The 25,730-nt window shown below is 46.8% G+C and overlaps 1 protein-coding gene and 1 pseudogene across 1 annotated transcript; both read right to left on the bottom strand.

Annotated features, from left to right (window-relative positions):
- Positions 1–1,246: 1,246 nt before the first annotated feature.
- Positions 1,247–1,428, bottom strand: LOC126537637 (U2 spliceosomal RNA; annotated as a pseudogene).
- Positions 1,429–7,734: 6,306 nt separating this feature from the next.
- On the bottom strand, positions 7,735–15,953 carry LOC126537436 (neprilysin-1-like). Its single transcript, XM_050184447.1, has 2 exons — positions 15,534–15,953; positions 7,735–9,681 (listed from the first exon to the last, which is right to left on the bottom strand). The coding sequence occupies exons 1-2, from the start codon at positions 15,951–15,953 to the stop codon at positions 7,735–7,737; spliced, it is 2,367 nt and encodes a 788-aa protein (XP_050040404.1).
- Positions 15,954–25,730: the final 9,777 nt, after the last annotated feature.

The following is a 25,730-nucleotide window of genomic DNA, read 5'->3' as shown; positions in this document are numbered from 1 at the left end:
TGCTAACGCCGCCGACAGGCGAGGTTACTTGGGCGCCGAAAGGAAGGCGCTTGCGCTCTTTGGGTTCGGGAAGCGAGCGGGAGCGGACGTGCCGCCCGCGCGTGCGGCGACCATGCTTCTGCGAGACTGTCTCGCGTGGCCGCCTTCGAACGTGCCACCATTCGCGTGACTGTACACGCGAACGACCAGGCGTTGGGATCCAGCATGGGGCGAACATATTCGCTCGCAATGCGGTCGCGGTAAGTCGGACTTCTAGATTTGTCGCGCGCCCATCGGCATGTTTTGGGGATAGCAATCGGCTAGCAGGCATTGATCTATGAAAGGTGCAATAAATGCCCTTGTGATTGTTTGCACTACTGTGTTGTCGTTCCTTTGTCCCAAGAGTACGGAGGAGAACCCTCATATCTCCCACAATAGATAGATAGATAGATAGATAGATAGATAGATAGATAGATAGATAGATAGATAGATAGATAGATAGATAGATAGATAGATAGATAGATAGATAGATAGATAGATAGATAGATAGATAGTCTCTGGAAAGTGCGCGAAGTACCCTAAGAGTGATAGCAGCTAAAAAAAAAATTTAAAATTTGTTGCACGTAGATTGGCAGCTGCTGGCACTGACATGGTCGTTCGCCAATTCTTTCTCCACTACACTACACTCCATGATGATGATGATGATGATTTATTGGCATCCCCTTTGAAACGGGGAAGTGACAAATAGTCACCTAGCCTGCTTGAATTACTCAGGTATGCTATACATGCTTTTCATTCTAGCATTTTTGCATACATCTCTTTATTCTTTATTTATCTTCCTCAAAACCTCTCTATATCTAACTTGTACTGATACCTATGCCTGTAACAGATCCAGTCGTTTCAATCTCTTCTCTGCTTTTTTCCACTGATACTCAAAACGTCTCTTGCTTATCTCGACTGCTGACCGGTTGATGCTTCCGTCCACTTCATATCCAAGCGCTCCTGGAAGGAGTACGTTACCTGCGGGTCTCAGTGGGTGAATCCCTTCGCATTCCATTAGGACGTGCGGAGCTGGTCTCCGGGTTTTTGCAGTAGCAATACAGTGTGGCCTCACAGACCTCTCTAAAACGCACTTATTAGCAGATATATTTATTATATTTATTAGAATATATTTAGCAGATTTCTTTAACAGCGAAGCTGTATATGGCTAGGTTCTGGAAGAAATTTCGTGTGTCTATCGAGCGGTGTAGATAGAAAATTTCTCCCGAGTACATGGGCCGATCCCGAAGATTGCGCGATACCGGGCCGACCCATGGTGGAGGTGAAGCAGGCTTTAAGGAGTCCGCTAACTTGCAAAAATAAGTTTAACATCTTAGGTTCAAATACAACCCGTATCGGATATCAAGCTCATAAGAACTGAGTTACTACATATTGAGCCGCGTCGGCCATGTCTAAGTACGCAACGCCCTCCCTTTGTCAAATTAATTTTTGGTGAAATTTTGGCGAAACGATGGAACGTGGTTAATCTCCTTCATGTTGGAAAGGTTTGGAGTGAGGGGTTTCACTGAAGTGAACATTCGGCAAGAACGTGGCTAGTGTCCAAGTGCAACCGATTGCAGTATGTGGCAGTGACCAAAAAGTAATGGTCACCATGGTGACGAAGTCAGAGAAATAAAAAAACGAGAACAACAACGAAGTTATGTGTATATGCCTTTATTGAATCAATATAATTATCACACAGTAGAGCTTCGCTGGTTATCCTTCTTCACAGAGTGGAAAGGCACTGAATTTTCTTTTTTTACAGCGAAAGCTGTATATGACTAACCTTCCGTAGATTTTTCGGCGTCCGGCAACAGAAAGAATCATCATGTGGGCCGATACTGGTGATATTGCAGAAAGGGTCCAAGCTCAATGGCACATACGCAGGGGTCGGGTATGAGCCATTGATGAAGGGTGTGCAAGCCATTCAACAGCTGCGTTATCGATGGGGCGGACACGGATAGTTCGTATACGCGAAGAACATGCGTGCGAGTAGCGCCGGACGGAATCAACGAGAATGTAAACGGCGCCGGCGCGAAACGACCACCGGCGAGGAACGTTCCCGCGATATGAACGTAAAACGACAATCGCGAGCCCGGGCACCTCCGAACGAGCAACGACGCCAAACTCGCAACGCAATACGGCGGCAGAGGTACCGGATGGACCGAGTGAACGACTTCAAAGGTGCGTATGCCAAGTTCCGACGGGACTTTCTGGATAACATGTTGTGCTATACAGACGGAAGAAGGAATCGCGATCTCGATGATGTACATCTCGTCGGCTACTTCCAAGTCCGAAATCAAGGAGTTTATGACCACGTATTTCCAGTGGGTTAGAAAGGGTGATACCACACCTGTGATCATCAACGGAGACTTCAACGTGGACATTTATAAGCAAAAGAAGAAATGGTTCATGCAATACATGTTGGAAGAGTTTGGCCTGCAATGTTACTCTAACCTCATGATACCTACCGCGCATCACCAGACGTGCATTGATTTGATTCTAGCCAAGAACCTTTCTAGGTGCCAGTCAAACCACTTAGTTGCACGTATATCACAGTGATCATACATATATATCAATCGTGACTACCCTGACAATATAAAGAGTCTCAATCGAACATCAATTACTGTCTTTACTAAATCATCCATTCAAACATATCAACTCCCATCATCAGCCAATTCAAACAAATGACAACCATTCCACTCTGGGAAGATGGAATGGCAGCGAACGCTGGCGAGAGTCAAAGCTGTCGAGCGAAAAGCAAAGTGCTTTCGCTGGCATTCCATCTTCACAGAGTGGAATGGTTGTCATTTTTATTCGGCCCCTCAGTATATGACACTGGGTTCTTGGCCAAACCTAGAAGAAAAGGCATACCCCACAAAGTACGATTCCTACCTAAAACTTGAAGATGTGATGTCGGCTCAGAGATATATCTAAACGACACCGACCTGTTAATGGAATGGTTACTTATATTTTGCGAATTATTTGATTTAGTCATTAGGTATATACAACTGCGGCTGCGCTTGCTCTTGGCCGGTACTCCAGAATGAGTATGTCCCAGTGGGACACAAGAGGCACAGATTCTTATATGTTACTTGATACGTATCGCAATTTTCTGTGTGTGCACGTGTCACGACCAAATGGTTCGCATCGCCGTTAGCTGTAAAGCATTTATTTAACAGCTTTACTTGAACTTTGTTTCGCATAGATTCGAACATATGTGTTAGATCACCATATGTTATTTTTTTTCTTTTTACCCAGGAAGAGAGACAGAGAGACAACTTTCTTGAAACTCTTTGCTGGGGTCAAGGGAGGCGGGGGACTGGAAAACTTTTGGCAGCGTCGTCCGTCAGCCGGACTACTCAGGTAGCTATTTTTTATATTTGCGTTTTCATTGTCTGTGACAAGATAAGCTATAGCTAGTAGTCAGGACATTCAGGGTGTAGTATATTGGAAATGCGTAGTTAACACCAACGCTCCTTTTGCTTAAGCTTTGCCTGCGCGACAGACTTAGATTTCAGCGATGCGATTCTGGGTGCCAAATTAAAAAAAAAAAAATCCGAGGACACCTAAGCACTTGTTATGAGTTGTGAATGCGAAAACATTACAGTCCAGTTGAAGGGGGCTGAGTGGTCCTTAGAGTTATAAACTCCTCGCCGGCAAGCGAGCGCGTTGAGACGTTTGGCGCGTTTAGATTTGGCCTCATCGAAGCGCAGTTAGAACAAAGACGAATGCTTGCGCGGCCAAGTAACGTTCGGATAACACAGGCTTCCGACAGCAACGGTGACGTGGCGTCGCGGCGATGCCCTCTCCCCTCACGCAATACGGCGGCAGCAGGTGTTCTATACTAGAAGTATGAGCGCCTCACGAGCGCGCGAGAGGCGCTCGTGACGCGGCGTCGCAGCCAATAGGAGATTTGGCTGCTACAGACGCCGCCGGCTTTTAGAGCGCAGCTTTAAGGCCGACCAACATTCAGCGTTTTTACCGGCGTTTTGTGGCGTTGCGTCTCTTAGCACCGTCGCCTGAACGGCGCCAAAGAGAGCGTCCAGCCACACGAGCAGCACGCGAACCAGCGCTGATTGGCCTGCGCTCATCGAGCCGCTTCCGGCAGCGGCGGCGGCGGAGATATCTGTGAACCGATGGCGAGCGATGCTGTGTAACGAAACGCCAGAAAACGCCGAGAAAACGCTGAATGTGGGGCGAACGCGGAGCTGGGAGATGAAAGCTGCAAACATCGGAGACCAGTGAGAGCGGCCCCTTCAGTGACGTTCGCGCTGGAGACTGGTGTCATGCGAATCCGCCCGACCGCTCGATGCGTACTCGTATCTGGTCTCAGCTGCACCATTCGTTTCGTACTATCATCTGCTCGCGTCAGCTCTTGCTCGCGCTTGTTTGGTTTACTTGGTTTGCTCTCGTTCGCGCTTGTTTTGATTGTCATGGTCGGCGATTGTTTTAGAGCGCAGCACTTAGGCGCCCGTTCCTGCGGCTAGCGTCGGCGTCGTCGTCGTTGGCGGCGGCGGCGTAACCGAACGAACGAACGAGCGGAGAGGAAGGTGCGGCGACGATGGCTACGAGATGGCGCCAGAGTAGTACGCGTGTTCTGGTACACCTGTCGAAGGTGTCTGCTATGAATCGCGCCCACGCGTCACCCACGCGCTCGCTCTCGCGATCTCCAGATCAGCGAGGCAGTCGCGGCACACTTCGGTCAGTTTGCAACGTGCCGCACGAGAGAGATTGTCCTCGCCAGCCAATATCGCGAAATGAAAACACGTTTATAGCTGCGCGAAAATTTCGCATTAGGGAGTATCGCAATCACCGGGAAATTTTTTTCGCTCAATGGGCCAAATTTGGTATAGTGTATTGTTATCCCGCGATAAGGAGAAAAATGCAATGTCATCGGAATAAAGATAAATTGGTACATCCTGATGAACTGAAGATAACAAAATATTAAACACAAGCGGATAAATAATTGATTCCTAGTGGTACGCCTCCAAACAAAATAATTGTCTACCAGAAAAGAACTAACGTATACAGGTCACTACTATATAGTCTGTAACGGCACAGCTGGCTAATCTAGAAATGAAAATTCCATGTTCAACAGCGTAATAAGTTGTGGAAATATATAAAGTTACTGACGCTGAGACACCTGATGGTCCTGGAAGTCGAATGTGGCTTTCTGAATCAACACGAGCCGACCATATTGAACATTGAGGCCTAAATCCTATTTATCTCGGTAGCAGAATGCCCTGAGAAGAAGCAAATTCACTGAGCCGAACATGAATTACTTTTAAAATATTTTGACTAGACTAGGTGCAAGGGAAACTGGCTGAATATTATCCAAATCATATCCGAGGTGTTGATTTTACAGCCAAAGATATGGCTAGGGTTCCATGCATTTTTGTTCTCCGTGAACAAAAACTATTATCATCAATGAATGGCTCATACCCCCGTAAGAATTCATGCTTCCGTAAGAAAGCAACAAATGCAATGGCTCATAGCCTCGTAAGGCAGAGGCTACAAGCACTGAGCAAAGTGAAGCGAACTGTGCTCAAAATACTTCTAATCACGCATACAACATACAGAGCAGCTTGCCGAAAACTGTCATCATCAGTGGCTCATACCTCCGTAAGCAAGAAAAAAATGCAATGACTCATAGCCCCGTAAGGTTCATGGCTACTCACTTTGCGTGAATTAGCTGCGATGACACTGCCGCTGTTATCGTTGTCGGTGATTTCAATGTGGACGTATCGGTACCGAAAAGGGAGCGGTTTACGCGTTCCGTGTTGCAGACATATACCTTGCGATGCCACACCGAGCCGGCCCAACCGACCACCCAGCGGCGTACGTGCATCGATTTGACATTATCAAAAAATGTTATTGCAGTTGCGGGTGAAATAATCACCACCGATCAAGACAATAAATGCAATAAATGAGTGTGCATACCTTTCATCACGATGACCACCCATCAAGACAATGAGTTCGTACCTTTGTTCAGAAAATTGTGTGACCTCCGTGTCGTGTGCTAAGCAGCTTCGCTGGTCAATTACCTTCACAGGGTGGAATAGCTCATGATTTGCTTAAGTAAAATCACAACTTTTTACATTTTTTAGGAGTTCGCAATTGCTGTATATTGTAGTGTACAGTTTACCGAATACAGGAGATCATTGGGGAATGCGAACAGTTTATTCATAGCAATTGCAATAAGGTCTGGTTCTCGAGGCACTTGATGTGCAGTTAGGATGATATCGGATAACATCGACATGCTAACTTCTGCACATTCTAATATCGAACTTTTAAACCCCCTAGGTCTAGGACACTCGGAAGAAAAGCGTGCTTCTTTCGCTATGACATCTAGCGAATCAGCTGTTTCGTTGAGGGAGAGAACAGCAGAATGTGACCAAACGGACTGCCGAAATACATTTCTTGCTCCGGAAAAAAATCTTATTTTACTAATGTGGGCGATGTTTCATACATTCGTTTTCTTCGACAGCTTTCGCGTAGCCATCCTGCAAAGCCACAGCAAATCTGCGCCACATCTGCGCAGTAGCGCCCTTCTGAACACATTATGTATACATTCCGCGAGAAGTACCACCGTCATGTCGTTATGACGACGAATACCTTGTTCGAACCAATGTTCGATGAAAAGAACGCACAGCCCCCGCTGTCAAGCCTGGGAACTTGCATCTGAAGTTAGACGCCCAAGTGAAATGCCTCAAGGCATATTTTATACATGCAAAATATAATACCGTATACATGGGCACTGCTTTTCATACGCTTTCTCACAAAGAACTATTCAATCCAAAAGCAAAGGTAATAATTCAGTCGACAGGACAGGAAACAAGACTGAGGCATGGAGCCAACACGTGCACGTGACCTCTACAGCGCCGTACATCCCCACAGAACTATATGGCCACGCAAGCGTGAAATGTGCGTTTAAGAAGCTGACGCCGGGCACCATTCTTAATGCGCACAATAGCTTGGACACTAATCGACTATGAGCTATATTTTAGCTGCATGTCCCAAGCCGCTGATCAAAATGACCAATCAAGCGCCGGTCAGTGTGTCCGTGCAAGTGTTGGCGCGTTCTGCTACAAGCGACTTTCCGCCTGTACTTTACCGCTCGCGTAGCCATAATTCGACATTCAAGAACACTAGCGATTCTCCCACACAGTGCCTGCTGCTGGGTGTTCAACAAACGCGTCTCAAGGGATATAAAACGCTCACAGGCAGCGCAGCTTACTCTGCTACATCACATGGCCATGAAATGTGCAGCTACAGACGTCTTTGTGTTCGCAGATCAAACGCTTCGCCGAGCTACAAAAAAAACGCCTCTAAAGGTGCCCAAATTGTACGTGAAAGTCCCTGGACAACACCACTAGGCTTTGGATAAGCAGCACTGCTATCCTATATAAAACAGGAGCGCTTTTGAAAATAAAGTATACCGGCTGCTAGGTAAGAATGGCGAGGACAAGCCCACATATAGTGAGAGCACCAGCAAACTGCGTGGAAAGTGGCAAATGACTGTCAATAAGGAAAGCGCAAAAAGTTATGAGGACTACACAAATGCAGCGAATCAAAAGTCGTAGACCGGGAGCCGTGATTTCGCACATTGCCTGAGCAAGGACGTAGACTCCAAAACACAGCTTCAGAATGGAGTCAGAGATGCATCATTGGTTTTTACGGCACCCGCGAAAAGAACGGCAGGATACAGAGAAGTCACATGGTGCTGCACTTTGTCAGAGGGTTCATCGGCGTCCCAGGAGCACACTCAAACGCTTGGGCGAACTCGTCCACATGCTTCAAGTGGGCGTTGCACTGCGCGCCATCGTCGGCATCTTCGTCGCTGCCTGGACACAGTGAGTAGCATGACGCCATGAAGAACAATTGCGGGCCCGTGTAAGCATCGAGACCACTGACGGCCGCGTCGCGCGATGGCCGATCCTGTTCGTGGGCATCGAGCGACGCCTTGGTTGCCAGCACCCGCCACGTCACTACTTTGTCTTCGATGACTCCGTTGAGAGTGTGCACCGAGGCGTTCTTCATGCAGCGCAGGCCGGCCTGTAGCGCTACGTTACCCGATACCGATGCCCCGTACGCCTTGAAGAAGAGCTGGGCAAGCGCATACGCGGCGATGCCCCCTGCACCTGCGTAGTTGAGCGCCGTGGAAGCGCTTCCGTAAAAGTAGGGAAACGTGAAGGCATATGGCGTGAGAGCGAAATCGTTTTCCAGCAATACCAGCAACTGGGCAGATTCGATCGCCGAGTATGCTTTGGACCGCAGCGACACACTTTCTGCATTTGGGAGAGGCACTTTTTCGATATTGCGAACGAGAGAGTCAGACATGTCGGCCACGTGCTCACCAGCTTCATTCACGGTGTCGTTGAGAATTACGAGCAGCGGCATCTCTCCCGTCACCGACTGCGTCATCACCACCACACTCGCGTCGAAATGCTTCCACTGTTGAAGGCGTAGTAGGAATGCTTTGCACACAGCGCTGATCAGATTGTGCGCACGGAGCCACGGTTTAGCTGCCAACACGACGTCGTTGTAGCGGGAAAATATCTGACTGCCGACGATGAGAAAGGCCTTGGCAAGGCACGACGCACCTTGTCTTAGTTGAGCCTCCTCTTCGCTCCCGTAGAAGTTGAGCTGCAGCTGCTGGTTGGCGTACAACGCGGCGATCTGCACCACGGACCAGGAGACGAAGGCGTACATGTAATCTTGGACGATAGACGCCCAGAGTTTCCAAACGTTTCGGACGAACGACTCCGATCGGGTCGAGAGGACGAGATGGCTGGTCTTGTTCGGGCGCCAAAAAGGGTCAAGTGCTTCCCGCCAAGCCTGCTCCGTTGCGTTGGTGACGTTGCTAAATATCAGCTCCTTGTCGAGCGCCACCGCGTACCGTGAACGCTGCACTTTCCGCGGGAGCCTGAGGAATGCGGCAGTGTCGAAGTCGTTCACCGTATCGAAGTCCAAGACGTCGTCGTCGCTCGCCTTAAACTCGGACTTGAGGGTTTCGAAGTAAGCCTCGCGCTCCTGAATCCCGCCGAACAACTCGAGGAACTTGTCGTGGAGATGGGAGAACATTGCGTTTACTTCCATCTGGACCACCAGGTCTCTGCCCTCCGATCTCACGATGACGTCGCACGGGGCGCCCCAGCGAAGCACGAGCGACAAGCGCAGTACCGTGCGCACAACGTCGGGCGTCGGTGACCTGCGAGGCCAAGCGATGCCTTCTTTGCGCAGTGCATCCCGCACATTCTGCAGCTCGTTGCGCTCTCCGGTCCTGACGAGATGGCAGCTGCGGTACAACATGGCCGCCTTCTGCCTCGCGTCCTGCTGGTCCCGCTTCTCTGATACGACAAAGCTCAGCAATGATTCGCCGATGTCCTCTAGCGCCTCGACGAAGGCCATCTCGCGTACCGTCAGTGCGTGCCTGCTGCGCCACCCATCGCAGACAAAGCGACCAAAGTTCTCGCACGGCTGCACGGAGGCGTTCATCGACGCCTGTAAGCTCTTGGCGAACTCGACGCAGGTGGGCGTCATGCATGGCTGGTTCGCGTATCTCTTGCTGGAGGCGTAGAAGGTGAGTAGCAGGGGTATCAGGATACATGTTGAGGCAGCGGTGAATGTGACAATGCAGGACATGCTCAATCGGTGTCTCTGTAAAATAATGGTATGAACTCGTTAAAATGGAGCAGTATTACATTATACTGTACTCCAGCAATGAAATCTGGGGAAAACGGCGGCAAGCAACATGTCTATACATGTCAAGTTAACAGCGATGTCAACCTACACAATATTAGTAGTTTACGCAGCCATTACAGCAATAAATAAAGTTCACAAATAAAGCAATCTTACGAGCAAAACGATATCTAGACATTGCAAAAAGAAAACGAAACGTTGCAAACTAAAAAGTCAATGCACAACGTACAAATTATCAATCTACAGAAGCACTAAAAATAAACAGGGTAAAAAAAAAGAAAGAGAAGGACAGTTTGATCAGCGATAATTGCTAGGATGGCTGTATATTTAACCCTGCAGAATGTTAACCAACAGATGAAAGTTGGTGTAGAACGATTCATGTCAGGACCCATAATCTAACATGAACGCCTGCACTTTGATGACGGCGTCCACAATAGTGAAAAGGGTTTACATTGAGATACAATTTTGTGAGTACTTGCGTCTACATGCAAGTTCCGCTGATCTGTGCTCTGAGTATCAATTCTGTCATCATGCTTAATGCGATCAGCATTCTTTGGGAACTACATGCACTGTAAGATAACTTTCCATCTTCCCTCGAATGTGGTCGCCTGGTCTAATGGATACCGGGCTGTTGTGTTGACGGAACAGGGTTCAAAACCAACGATAGGCCCAATTTGGGTCCCTGTGTATCCCTGGGGATCCCGTGGGCGCATCATGTTTGATCGCGTGTTTGCCTCAGCTGCCTCCTTTGCCTCCGCGTTTACAGTGGATGTGCACGAAGGTGGTTGGGCTCAGCAAACATGTTTCGGAGGAAATCGTAGACGGTGACAGGGTGGACAACACGAAACTTTGGCCAGAGCTTCAGAGGACACGTTAGCGCTTTCGGAGCTCATTACGCCTTGTCTAGACGGCGAGAGCAGCAGCTATACACTGCGTGTAAAAGAAGCGGGGCTAGTAATGTATTCCCTGCTGCCCAAACTTTCTGCTTCTGAATTAAACAGGGATCTGTATCATTTGCGCTTCGTTCCTTATTGGCCACTCACTTGTTTGTCTCAGTAAAGTTCCACGATGTGGTCGTTATCTGATTGTTTATTTTCTACCTAATCCCTCGTGGGTGTTCCGAGTTGTGGTATATCTATAATTGCCGCACACAATGCTTGGAACGTAGATCTTCTGTAATTTGTAATAGTTTCTAGCAAGTAGTTATTAACGCTAGTCACTCGCTTACTCTATGGACCGTTACGAAATGTTCAGCTTCGACCATTCATGTGCTGTCGTTGTGGTCTGTGACCCTCGCTTTAGCCCGTTGATAGAAGAGTGTGCCCACGAACTTATTCTTGATATGGGGACGATACAGTGGGCGTAAGTTTAGTGAAAGTTTTTGTGTATGTGTGTAGATAATGTGCTATGCCATGAAACTTACTTTGCCATGAAGCGGCGCTGCTGCTTTCCTGCTTTTGTCACTACATAGCGAGCGGCATAGGCGGAAAGCTTTCATTCTTCAGGGGGTGGGGGCGACCTGCTTCCCGAACTCATATATATATATATATATATATATATATATATATATATATATAGCTATATATATATAGCTTTATTACCACTCGCACTTGAAGACACTTCGCGTGACCTCGAAGAATTGTTCACTGAAGTGACGGCCTTATATGAGTATTTAGAAGACAGTTCAATTTCACAGCTTCTCGCACCACCAAGCATCTGGCATCTCTCGGTGGTGTAATCTTCCGTCGTTGAATTGTGTACTTCGATATCACTAATACTGTTTCGCCTTTCCGGAGAAACTGCAGCCGCTCTCTCTCTCTCTCGTTGCTTTACTGTGAGCCGAGTATAAGCCCTGCTGCTCATGACTGCTGTTGATTTTGATTTCGAGTGAATCTGGCTTGGCATCATTTCGGTTATTGACTGGATTGTACAGGTTGTCCTAACTATCATGCACCAAACCTTTAAAAAAGAGCAATTGCGTTATTCGAAGAAAACCTAGCGCATATGGTTTCCAGTACTGTGGAGTAGCCGCCAATAATTTTTTCGTTACTGAGATTTCATTAGGTAATTCTAATTATTTATCTAACTTGAGAAGTACTGTCCTAATTCTGAGGCATCTGCAGGCACAGCCAAGGGACGTCTGACTGCGATATTTTCAGCGACGTACTCATTGCATACTCATTTTTTTTCCCGACTGGTAAAGAAACACCACGAAATATGAAAAATACCACATGACTGCGCTCCCACCCGCATCATAAAGCAGCGCCCTCAAATAAGCTGATTGAAAGCTCAAACCCGAAGAAAGAGACAGCGCATCACCTTGATAATGGTACGAAAGGAGCACCAACAGCAGGTTTCGCGGCTTCGCAGCTATTCCTTCCTCTCATTTCTACATCACACTCATTATCCGTCTCTCAAGACCGACTGATCATATTCATAACAAAATCACATTGATAACGCAGCCGAAGCGCCGCTCTGACCACTCACGAAACGTGAAAAGCAATGTAATAGGCATAGAGTGTTTCAAAATCCCGGCCATGCTCGCGCCGCTTCGACAGAGTGCGCGCGCAGCTATTTTTCGCGCCAGAAACTTGCTTCGGACCAAAGCCAAATTAAAGTGACGGTTTTATTTTACTTGACAGTGTGTACATGCTGCAAAAACATGTTCGTGGCAAAAAATAAAAGCGAAACAAACAGACCGGGAAGGGACACACGTGTGGAGAAAAGGCAAAAGCGATATGTTCATGAAAGTAAATATACCACTTCTAAATGAGGCCAACTGGCAATGGACGTCTGCACAAAAAACAAAACAAAAAGAACATCAGATTTCAGTGTGCCCTTATTATCTATGAATTCGAAAGCGCCGTCGAACACCAGCCTAGAGGACGTGTTCGAGTAGGTCTCCTTCGACAGGTGCGCAGTTCTGAGTACGCTTTAGCACATCTTCAGTGGCTTTCTTGATGACCGACGCCGGAATTCTACGGCAGACATCCGTCATCCTTGCCTTGAACTAATCTGACGTCCGTCGCGCTAATGTAAGCACGATCTTTAATCCCAAGGAAAGAAATCGAGTGGAAAGAGGTCAGGTGAGCAAGCCGGCCAATTTACAGGCCCGTGCCTTCCAATCTATTGCGCATGAAAAATCGCATACAGCCAGTTTCGTGCTCGGCTGCTGCTGTGTGCGGGCGCTCCATCTTGCTGATACCACAGAAGCGGAAGACGGCACTTCGCAGAGAAATTCGTCAAACACTGCTTCAAGGATTGAGTCCACGTAACGCTTTCCAGTCAGTATGTGATTGAAGAAAATGGGACTGATTGTAACACCGGTGTAAATTCCGCACCACACAATGAACGACCACTGCTAGTGGTGCCAATTGCGCTTTACCCAGTGTGCATTGTAGTCACTCCAATAGTGTGCATTATGCAAATTTACCTGGGCATTTCTGCGAAAATTGGCTTCATCTGTGCAAATGACGTTGTCAATTCGCTTTTCGGGTGATAGGTGTTGTGGCGAAAAAAAAAATACCATCCGTGCACTTCATCTACGCTAAGATAACAGCTATCACAGCTTGTTTTAACTGACGCCAAACGCGACGTCTTACTTCAACTGGGGCGCGGCAGATAAGGAACTAGCTCGATCGGGATGTTTTTCTTTATTTCCTTTCTTTCGTTCTGGCTAACTCGGAGGGAGCCTGTTCGAGGGCACTGCTTTATTAGCAATCAGCATTGCTTACTGAGAAGACAAGCAATCCTAAGACACATATCATTCCCGTGAATTTCACACGTTGTTGATAAAAGTGTCTGCCGAAGGGGTCACTGAAGCCTACAAGTTTTTTCCAGGGTCAAAAAAGTACGTAAATCAAATTGAAGCGAGGTCAACATACAGCAGCAACATTCAGCAACATTCTCTAGGCATAGGCTATCCGTACCTTTAAATATAATTGTTAATTGGCTACCTCCTCCTCTTTCAAAAATACAATAAACTTTATCTTGTGCACATATCTAAATATATTGTGTATGTGCATGGTGTTTACAATGGAAATTTAAAACAATGTTGAAGTGAGAAAATACAGATCAGGCAGCCGCCGGTGATGCTTCTAATGCGCTTGTCCTCCCATTGTCAAGGTTTGAAGAAATAATGCGTAAGTATGAATTAAAAGCGGAGCCCGTCCTCGCGAACAATGAAGCAGTAAGCTATTAGCCACAATAAAACTAAGTTAAAAGCTCGAGGCAACTCAAAATAACCTCAGATTATGGTGGTGACGAAACTCTGGCAATGATAGTTTCGGTGGGGAAGGGGGGGGTAGGCTTCGGCAACGGGGGGGGGGGGGGGGGGGGAGGCTCTGCCTCCTCCGAAGAACTTCGGAGGGGGCTCGGGCCCCGGAGCTCCCTCGTAGTCGACGCCTATGGCGAGCGGCACTCACTCTTCCCGGCGCTTCGGGATTGAACTCCTTTGTTTGGAGGTTAGTGATACAACGCTGGAGGATGAGTGAATTTTTTTTTTTTTATCCTCAAGAAAAGTGGTACATCGTGAAGGGCCGGCAGCACAGACAGTCCTTGCGTAGCGGCGTTCCGTCAACTTGGCCACACAGATTCATTCAATTCCTTAATATGCCAGTTACTATTCCTTGCAGTCAATAACTGCTGCACACGTCTTCCCTCTACTCTTCCACATACTGCAGCATGAATGGAGCTCATTGCGTTAACGATCACCCAGTTGCCTTTCCCACAGCTGATCGGGATATAGCAAGGTAGAAGCGGTATAATGGTTTCGCATCTGCGCGCTGTCGCTTGAGGCGATGCTTGAAGAAACGTGTGGCGTGCCTCTGGCAGCGTCATTAACGAACTACTCGGCGACAAGAGTTGATTTATTCGGGCGCCAAGTTCGCGACGGCGACGCTAGATGGCGCAGATTGTTCGACGGGAAGCTCGAGAGAGGAATCCAGCAGCATCCATGTACGCACAATGCCTAAGGGGTTCTACTCTGGCTAATTTTAGCAATCAAATTTGATTGAGCTTTTCGTGACCTTTGTTGTTTTGAAGTTTTTCTCAGTCTACGCCGCCGCCCGCGAACAATGGGTTTTATTTTTTTTGCTTTTATACATGACTGTCTAAAAATAACGCTGTGATAATAGACTATGCTAGTAATGCAGTGTCTTTTGACTTTTTATGCGTCTATTGTCAGCAATTAGCACTATGACTATAGATCATACTGCTGTTATTGCAGTGTTCACTGAATGCAGAATGGAATATATTACTTAAAAATAGGTGGTAGAATTGACGTATACACTGGATTGAATGTGGCGCACAGTTGACGGAGACGATTGGACACGTCTACTGAACGTACCCACAAGTTTTGATCTGGAGTAGGCGCTGTCGATTGTGGGAGACCACACAGCAACAACGGTGACGGCGGGAATGCTTCTCCAGCGTCCACATAATTGCTAACGCAATGACAGCTAAGCCTGCCAGCCTCGTAGTCGTCACTTTGGCGCACATATATATTTAAAACGACGGATAAAAGAAAGCACGTCAAAATGCGCTATAGGCTATGTTTTAAGTATTTCGAAATATCTCTTTAGACAATCTGACCCTTGATGTACTCGATCATATATCGCCCTTCAGTGGGTTTTATTCGCATTCTAGCATAATTGCTGATGAGGTTTCGCTAGCAGGCGTTCTCAGAGGCAAGCTGGCATGCCATTAGATTAAGCAATTCGAAGGCCCGTGTATGCGAATTGTCGGTTAATCCTTTCGCAGAGTACTTTTCAACATGCCCCACAAGGGCACTGCGTTGATATTTGACGTACATGTAATGCGTTTGCAGGTCGCCTGTCCATCCACGCCCGCTCCTCGACGGCCCCGTGCTGCTTCTGGAGCATCGACCGTTGATAAGCGCTGCGTACTGTGGCGTCGCTGTTGCGCTCCGAGATGCGCGACTTGTTTCCGGCGAAAGGGGCCGTGCTGGCGTCCTTGTGAGCAGAGATCTCCCGGCTCTCGGCTGGTGTCGGTCCTGTCCCGTACGCTGGGTCTGGAGACGCGACCGAGACCACGATCGTGTCTGCCTTGCCCGAGAACGCCTCTTCGCTCATCAACTGCGACAGAGCTCTCTCCCTGACGACGGCGTCAAGACTCGACTTGCGGCCATCAGCGGCCGGAAGTGGTTTGGCGGGCGCAGCGTCGTGCCCAGTGTGGTTACAGGCGGAGTTGACGGCAGGTGGTTCGTGCATTCGCCCGCTGGGTGTAACGTCAGTCGCGGGATGATCATCGGAGATGCCCGGATGCGACGCGCGCCTTGCCAAGGGATCGCTTCTCTGGTTCGCGGCAGTTGACGACAGCAGTTCGACTTCCTGGCAGACAGCAGGGACGACTCGCTCGTTGCTACTCAGACGAACGCCATCCTGGCTGGCTGAGGGTCTGTCCGAGCCTCGTGCCAGTTCTTGCGTCTGGTCCCTTTGTCTGGTGCCGTTACGGGCCTGGACTCTATCTGGTTTTCCGTCGCCGAGCACTCGGTCGTTTTATGCCGTGGCCCTTCGGTAGCTGGCGGGCTCGTAACGGAGGAACCACCGCCAGCTTCAGAACGCTTCCGCGTGGCCGACTTCAATTTCTTCTTGGCCGTTTCTTTTGACACAGCCGATTGCTCTTCGCCGTCGCGTCGTTTCCGCGGCTGCTTGGCCGCCGACTTGGACTTCTGAGGCGGATTCGTCGACTTCGAGGCGTCGGCTGCCGTAGTGTCTTCTTTCATTTCGCTTAAGTAACGTCGGCGAAAGTATTTTCAGACGACGTTCTCGGCAGGCGAGCTTTACTCTGACCACTCGTGGGCACCAGCTTCTCTTCTACTTCTTGCGTGCGCCTTCATCTATGCCGCTCACCCACTACCACAAATCGGGCATTATTATTATTATTATTATTATTATTATTATTATTATTATTATTGTTGTTGTTGTTGTTGTTGTTCTTGTTGTTGTTGTTGTTGTTGTTGTTGTTGTTGTTGTTGTTGTTGTTGTTGTTGTTTTCAATGAGCTTTTCATTACAAAACTCACGCAAATGGACATACCTTCTTCCGTCTAATTACCTAAGCAATATGTCGTGCTTTCCTGGCATTAATGTACAGAGCTCTATTAGCAATGAGTTCACTAGCGCAGTTCCTCAAGAATCCGTTCTTGGTCCTGAATCAAGGCGGAAATAAAACAGGCCATCCGTTCCTCTTTAAGGTGCTCCATATTATACATTGGCCGAAGGTTCTTGGTCGTGCGCAATTTTTCCCCGCATAAATGTATACCGGGCCGTATTCCGCGTATTGCCCAGAAAGGATGTGGCACTCTGACACAGGAGGTACGAAGCCTACAATGTACTTACATATGTGCCGCATTTCTCTGAGCACACACCTCTAACCAACATTCTTCTAGCTCTCGATAAGCATCATCCGTCGCCTTCGTCCACGTGGCCCACTCACACAGTTAACAGATACAGGCGACGAGGATGGACTCGTGTCGTCTGCTGCTGCTGCTACCTCGCGCACTCTAGCATGTGCACTCTAACAGGGTTCACGTCATTTAAATTTTACCATTGCGTGACTTTTGCGTGTTTTGTTGTTGATTTTCTGCCGTTTCTTGTCATTTGTCCCTTCTGCGCTTCTGCATAGCCCGTAAGCGTAGCGTGAAGGTTCCTAGTTCCATTCCCTCGTCGAGAGGAAGTTCTCATCAGACGTGCCCAAACCCACTCCCTGGTATCACCTCACGTGCTCCATCTATGTAGTTTGCAGGACAGGGCATCCCACTTGCGCTCTGACTGCGCCGGCTGTCCTGACAATTCTCACTTCTTGTGGGACTGTCAGAGAAGGCGCATACGAGACCATGCAGTGTGGTCTTCCTCGAATTACTACATACCTATCAGAGACCCACGATACTAGGGGAGTGGTTGTGCAGACTCCTACACCCCCGGACGCCATGCAGGCACTTCAGGCCCGCACTCATCGCCTAGCCTGGATATCATCTAAATATCTGCTGTCCCTTCTCCCCTTTGCTGCCCGAGAAGGATCGTTTGCTCAGGGAGCTGGCAAAATTGTTCTCTTCTCAGTCTTCCTTTTCTCTGCATTATGTTTTTTCGCATATAGCTTGCCTCAAGAACGTAATAGCAACTCCCTCAGCAGACGATCCTTCTTACGTATATTGCTGGTTCTCTGGGCACTTTCCCGCGTCGTATTCCAGCACTGTGTCCGCCTTGCTTTCCTTGGTATTGAACTTTCTCTCCTCTACCTGCCGACCCGGACTTGGGTCTTTAAGGCCGATAAAGTTTCTCTTCGCAAGTTCTCTTTACAAAGCTCGTGGCTCCTCCCTTCCATACTTGACAACGGCATAAGAAGGAGCGAAGCACCTCGGATAACCATTGGCGGTACATTTTATTTTTTTTTTTTTTTTTTTGCGTGACGAAAGCGCAGCACAATATGTACATCTGTCATCCAGCAGAAGCAGGTGTTCGCCCGAAGCATGCCGCTTGCATTTAGTTCGCCGGTCCTCACAATCATCGATCGCGTGGGCAATGCCGGTACGACAAGCAGGCACGTGCTGCGGCTGGCAGAAAATATTTTTTTTATAGAGAACATCATTCCGCAGACAAAACAACGGCAGTCCCCTGGCATAGAGTCGCGGAACCTCTTTACTTCGACCTTATAAGAAACTAATGAGTGGGATAGCAGCTCTGGGTCGTGGCGCTATTCCTGTGAAATTATTACCGCGTCGACGACACCCAAAAGTGCAGCCTCCACGTGCAAGTCATCGGTATCCGCGGACTCGATGGGTGACCGCGAGAGGCAGTCGGCGTCGGTGTGCCTTTTCTCTGATTTGTTAACTATGGTCATGTCGAACTCCTGAAGCCTAAGATTCCAGCGCGCCAGGCGGCGATGGCTCTTTCAATTTAGTCAGCCAAGAAAGAGAATGATGATCGCTGACAACCTTGCATAAACGGCCGCACAAATATCACGGGGGAAACTTGAGAACCACCCACACTACGGCGAGGCTTTCCTTCTCGGTAGTCGAGCAGTTTTCCTCCGTACGAGAGAGAGCTCTGCTAGCGTAGGCGATTATTTTTTCGGAGACGTCTTGCCACTGCACCAGTATATACGGCACCCATACCAACATTGCTCGCATCGAAGTGCTTTAGGGGCAGCCTGGTCGAAGTGCGCAAGAACAGGGGGCATTTACACACGTTGACGTAGTTCGCTAAATGCTACTTGCTCATTTTCACACCATAGAAAGGGAACGTCGTCTCGTGTCAGGCGTGTTAACGGCGCCGCAATACATGATAATTTCGCAATAAACAATAGGTAATAGGCGCACAGCCCCAAGAAGCGCCTAGCTGACTGCCTTCTTGTCGGACGCTGTGGGGAACTTTGCCACGGAGTCTATTTTGTCTGGATCAGGTCGTACGTGCACGCTCGTGACTGACGACGTAGCCGAGGACGCACAGTTAACTGAAACTAAAATGACATTTTTCGGGCTTTCTGTTCTCTTAGATAACAGTGAGTAACCGGCTTAGGTACTCCTTAAATGTAGCTGGGAACACTATAACGTCGTCTAGATAGATCAAGTATGTTAGCCACTTCAGGCCTCATAGTAATGTGCCCATTAGACGCTGAAAAGGGGCAGGCGCTGAGTACAAACCTAAAGGGAGGACCTTAAATTCGTAAAGACTGTCAGGGGTCACGAAGGCAGTTTTCTCACGATCTCTCTCGTCGACCTCGATCTCTCTCATCGATCTCTCTCATCGACAAAAATTTGGAGGACGTTTATGTTTCGCCTTTAAGACTGGAACGCGATAACATTCAAAGATACCTGACTGCTTCTCACGCTTCCTGGAAACTGGAGCGTATGTAACCGTAATGTTTACCGGGAAACGCTCGCGGCGAACGCTATGCACGAAGGCGGGCTTTCTGGTAGAAACGCGGCCTCTTGCGTGGGCCATGATGCGGGGGAGGCGAGCGCCATCTAGATGTTGTTGCAAGGAAACGGGCGCGCCACTATGTGGCCTCCAAGATAATCGCGCGCCGGCGCGCGCAAGTGATGGACGCCGTGGCCGGTATATGAATGGTAGAAACGCTGGAGAAGGAGTTTGAGTTTTCGCGTAACGGAATTATGTTTTCTCGTATATTCAAATTACAATCGGACGCTAGTATGAATGCAGGTTGTGTGTAAGTCGTACTTTGCGATTTTTCTACGTATTCTAGCTTGAGAAATTCAATTAGTTCAGTAACTTCCTTGCGCCACATGGGGTGCGTGGGTATGGGTGGTACGAAAATCTTTTTTCTTTTTTTCTGTGACACGAGGCCCTAAACGCTGTCGCGTTAAAATTAAATATGATATCGCATACATTGCTGTTGCAGTGTCCTAGTGATGACGCCCCACGAGAGAGGTTATTCGTATTGTCGTCGTCTGTCGTTGTTGTTGCTGCTGTTGTTTTTGAGTGTGTGGCTCATACCCACAGTGGAGGATTGGCCATGACTAGGGTGGTTAGAGAGACAAACAGGCAATGACAAGTGAACTAACAATTTGGAAACCGCCAGATATACAGAAAGAAATTGTAGTGCGCAGGAAATTGGGGAGGTACAAAAAGGAAGATCATCACAAAACGCTAAATTAGAAAATCAGTCTTACGGCGAAATCGATTGGATTTGGTAATTTAGTTTGAGACTGTCAAGCAAACATTTGTTGTTGAACCCAAAAATACAGGCTCCAAGAGACAGAATTACACGCACAGATAAATCAAGAACAATGCTGTAGAGCGAGGTTTGAAATGATATATTTTTTTTCTTATTTCAGAGAAACTTCTATATACGACAAAGAAAAATAAACAAAATTTCATCCTTCTTCTTTTTCTTTTCTTGTTCCTGCTTTTTTCTTATTTGAAGTGTGTATGCCAAGGTCGTTTCCCCTTTTTATTTCTTCTGAGCTCGCCTTTCTTCTTTTTGTTTATAGTTGTGATCATTGTATATCACTTGCGACGCTGCTTCTTTATTAATTTATTTAGAGTACCTCACAGGCCCTAGATAAGACATTGCGTAAGAGGGGGTTATATTCGTGAAAACAATATACGTACATGTAGTAGGACAGCTTCAGAACTGCCGGTAATTAAAGTAAATATGGCGAGAACATATGGGAATGGGCACCATTATACATTTTACAGAGAAGCTGTTTATGCGGACCCTGTGCCATCGTTGTTGGAGTTCGCTAAAACTATTATCATCAGCAATGGCTCGAGCGTTGTCTTTTTGCACAGATGGCTAGTTGACGGCCCTCGGCGCTATACCACGCGAATGCGCTCGTTTGTCTTGTCTTGTCTTGTGTCCCAGACAATGGCGCATACCCACTATGGGGGATTGGCCAAGAAGCAGGCGGTTTTTCGTATGCTTAGTAGTAAAGCCAAACTAGATTTAAATTGTGGAGCATGAGACTAGAACTGTAATTTAGACGTATGATGAAAATATTGTGAATTTTGATAAAGTAAGTTAACGTAAATAAATGAAATAATAGAAAATATTGATAATTTTAGAAAGTCAGCAAGGTACTCTTTTTGTATCTCTAATAAAATTGTAAATTGCAAGAAAAGCATCCCTGTGGCTTGATCCCAGTGAGGTCGCACCAAAAGAAAGAATGGTTGGTGAGGTTAGCGATAGCCCAAGTTTGGTGAATGAGTGTACTAATAATTTTCTTTGTCTTATAAAGCGGCGGCAGGAGAGAAAATAATGTTCGATCGTTTCAGGTGCACTGCAAAAAGAACATAGAGGGGACATAGCGAGACCAGACCTGTGTAAGTAAAAATTTAGAGGAGGTATACGGCACCTCAATTTTGTAAAAGAAACTTCCAATTGTCTTGAAGGACACCAATTATTATTCCATGGGAAGCCAAGATGGTGGAAATCAGAAGACGGTGTTAGTATGGATGTTGTAGAGTTTTGGGATATAGCGAAATTTCTATACCTAGCCGCGGTGACATAAGCTGATGTCGGCAAAACAGATATGATAGGGCCGTTGAGGGATGCTCGTGCAAGTGAATCGGCCATTTCATTCAAGTGTAAGCCATGATGTCCCGGTACCCAAAGCAAACATACTTTCCGTAAGTACGGAGGTACCATCGAACGAAATGTTCTTTGAATTCTTGTATCTAAAGATGCAGTCAGTGCTGCACATACAGAGAGCGAGTCGGTCACAATAACAGCTAATGGGTCGTTTTGGGGAAGTTTTCGTAACGCTAATATAATTGCTAATAATTCTGCTTGAAATATAGGTGTGAAATCGGGAAGACGAAGCGAGTAAGACCATTGGAGAGATTCAGAGAAGATCCCCACTCCCGCCTTCTCATTGCACACAGAAGCGTCAGTGGCTATTACATTTTCAGTGGTTAGTTGGTGTAGGTGGTCATGTAAGATGTTAATTAAATCTCGCCTTGGTAACAGTTTAGCATGATTCGGAAATATGTCCTCGAACTCAATTTTGAGGTCTGTTAAGTCATTATTTGAATGACAAACTTGGCGTATGGACACGTCCAATTGTTGTAACTGTGCTTGCACAAATAGTATCTGAGGGCTGTGGAATCTTGACCACGATACCTGAAAAAACTCAGATGGTTTAGTGATAAAAGCATATTGCGTACGCATTTTTGAAAACTCATAAATTTTTAAATATGTCTGAACCGTAAGCATGCGGAATCTGCAATCTAGGGTGGGTATATGGGCTTCCTGATATAAAACAGCGTTGGCAACAAATCTAGGAAGCCCGAGGCATGACCGTAGAGCTTCTCTTTCTAAAAGTATGAGAGGTTTAATTTTGTAGGCGGGGCCACCGGAAAGTATCACGCAGCCGAATTCTAATATGGGCCGAACATACATTTTATAGATCATCAGTAGGGTATCCCTGCGTAGTCCAGAGCGACGGTGGCTGAGCCGGCGGAGCATAGCTACGGCTCGTTCTGCCTTTGTTTTAATATGTTCAATGTGACTGCGCCAGGTGAGTTTGCCATCGTAAATAACACCAAGGTACTTGACTTCGTCAACTTGAGGAATGATTTCCTGTCGATATTGCAAAGATATATGCACTTGTGCAGTTAATGGGAAGACTAAGAGCGAACTTTTACTAATATTTAATGACATACTTAATCTCTCTAGCCATGTCTCCAGCATTCCTAAGTAATTTTGCAACGACTGTTGTAGGGAATGTATATTGCTTGCGGAGGCAAAAAATGCGATATCGTCCGCATAAACATAAACATGTACTTCCGGAGACAAAGGAATGGTGCTTAGCAAAATATTAAATAATACAGGGGAAAGAACGGAACCCTGTGGTACACCTCTTGTCTGCTTATGTTTAGACGTCGAAATACCGTGTTGGTAACAATAAAATTCTCTATCCCTTATAAATTCGCAGATCCAAGCGGTTATATATTTTGGGAAATTCGTAGAGTGAAGCTTATCGAATAGAATGCAAAGTTCTACAGAGTCGTATGCTTTTGCTAAATCTAGTGTCACCAAAGCTGCGTACTCTCGTTTGCGGTGAGCAAGTTTAATGCGGCTCTCTAAATCTACATGAGCGCACCATATGGAGTGGCCCGGACGAAATCCAATCTGACAAGGACTGAGAAGGTTATCATCCTGCATAAAATTTTTTATACGGCCGTGAAGAACCCTTTCTATTAATTTTACCACATTTGAGGTAAGAGAAATCGGTCTTATGTTTTCTAAGTCAAGTCCTGATGATTTTTTCTTCAATAGTGGGATAATTTTAGCTACTCTCCACTCTCTTGGAACCCATGAATTCTTGAGAGAGAAATTTATTATGTTTAGTAGGTCCTGAGGCGCATAATCAAATAAAACTTTTAGCATTCCTGTTGTAATTTCATCTGGACCGGGGGCTGACGCCGGCAAAGAATTAATAATGCCTTCAAGCTCTGTCGCTGTTACTGCTATAAAGTCGTCTACCAAGGGAGGTTTCTTTAGTCCTATCGGCAATTGATTTGTGAAACGTCGCGCAAGTCCTTGAGCAATTTTCTCAAGTGATTCTGATAATTCTTTTGTTGATAGAACAACAGATTCGACGTTCACGGGGGCCGGTATAGCTTTGCGAGATCGAAGAAATTTAAACAGGGCTTTTTTATTGCTAGACTTCGAAAGGTATGTGTAGTGCCTGGAATCGTAATCCTCCTTAGCTTTTGAGACTGTTCGTTTAAATGTGGTAGCTATATATGTATAATCAGCCCAATTAACAGGACACTGGTTGTATAAAAGCTTTTTCCATGCAGCTTTTCTACGTCTAAAATCTCGTTCGCACTCAGAATTCCACCAGGGACAATATGATCCACCCTTATAAGATTTTACAGCAAATTTAGCTTTTTTTGATGATTGTTTTAGTATTGAACATAGGCTCATTGCTTTTATATCCATCTCCATGCCCTCCTGGGCTTGTAAAGCTGATTTTAAAGCATTTTTAAATTTTTCGTAGTTAACAAAAGTACGCATATTATTATTTAAACTAGTTAACGGAGTAAGCAGTTCAAAAATTATAGGAAGGTGATCACTGTTAGTTCCGGAATCTAGAGTCTTCCAGGAGGTGACTGTCATGCTCGGGGTAGCAAACGTAAGATCTAGGGCAGATCGCGACTGACCACGCACGAAGGTATGTGCTCTCGAATTTAAGCAGGAGAAATGATTCATTAAGACCCAATCCCACAGGCGTTTGCCACAAGTGTCCGTTCGGAAACCCCACGATACATGATGAGAATTAAAATCTCCCACTAGTATGATGTTCTTCTGACTGCGAGCAATAGAGGTATCTAGATAACGGGTATCGTGTACTCCAATGGGGAAGTACGTGTTTATTATAGAAAAAGGTGTGCAACCAGGTAGTATTATATCCAGTGCTAGGATTTCACAGTCTGGGGAAATTATCTGGTATGCTATAGTAGCTCTATGGCAGATTTTTGATGACACAAACAACACTAAACCACCGCCTCGGGATGGGCGATCCAATCGAAAACATCTGAAATTCTTTAGATGAAAAGGTTGACCAGCAGCAAGCCAAGTTTCCTGTAAAATAATAATATCTGGAGAGTATGTAGAAATAAGATATAATAAATCTGTTGCGGCCGAAAGTATGGAACGACAGTTCCACTGAATTACTGTTAAAGTTCCTATGGTGAATAAATCCGAGCAGCAGAGACTGCTTGGTCTAAAACGTTCTCTTTTAAGAAGTCCTTCTTAGTCGGAGTCTCTCTAACGTACTTTTTTGCTTTGGAGTTGATGGGAGAGCTAGATTTTTTCTCTGTCGGTGACCTTGTTCGTTTAAGAGATCGGGGGTCCATGTCTACATCTTGATTTTCCAGCCCATCTGTGTCGGAGAGACAGATTTGGTCGACTTTCTCAGGAGTTGATGGCTTTGGTGAATCGTTATTTGTGAATGGCTGCGCGGTCGATATTTCAACAGGTGGACTCCGCGGTAGACCCGACACCGGATCAACAATATTGGGTTTATTAGTTAGTTGAAGCCACGGAGTTAGTTGTGAGGACAGCACCTGAACGAGGGAGTCGGTGAGATTTGCCATCAAGCGCTCCATTGCTTTCTCCAATGCCTTTTCTACGGAAGCTGCCACAGCCTCAGAGGTTGAGTTCTCCATAGACAATGTTTGACGGGCCGTTATACCAGCATACCCTTGAGATCTGCTCTGAATTTCTCCAATGGCCTCACGACGAGAGCATCGACGTCTGTCAATTATTTCGAGGATTTGCATTTCTTTTGCCCTTGCAGGGCAATTAGGTTCATTTGCAGGGTGGGGACCACTGCAAAGGCAGCAGGACTCATTTCGGGAAGAACAGTCATTTGAATGATGGCCTTCTCCACAAATTCGGCATCGTGTGTTTGACCTGCAGGCTTTTATCGAGTGCCCAAACCGCCAGCACTTTAGGCACTGAAGGACGCGAGGTGATAGAGGCTCAACTCGGTATATAAGTGGCCATGCCTTGA

Source organism: Dermacentor andersoni, chromosome 4, assembly GCF_023375885.2.
Source record: "Dermacentor andersoni chromosome 4, qqDerAnde1_hic_scaffold, whole genome shotgun sequence".
NCBI lineage: Eukaryota > Metazoa > Arthropoda > Arachnida > Ixodida > Ixodidae > Dermacentor > Dermacentor andersoni.
The sequence above is the reverse complement of the archived record's forward strand: the minus strand, read 5'-3'. Positions and strand labels throughout refer to the sequence as shown.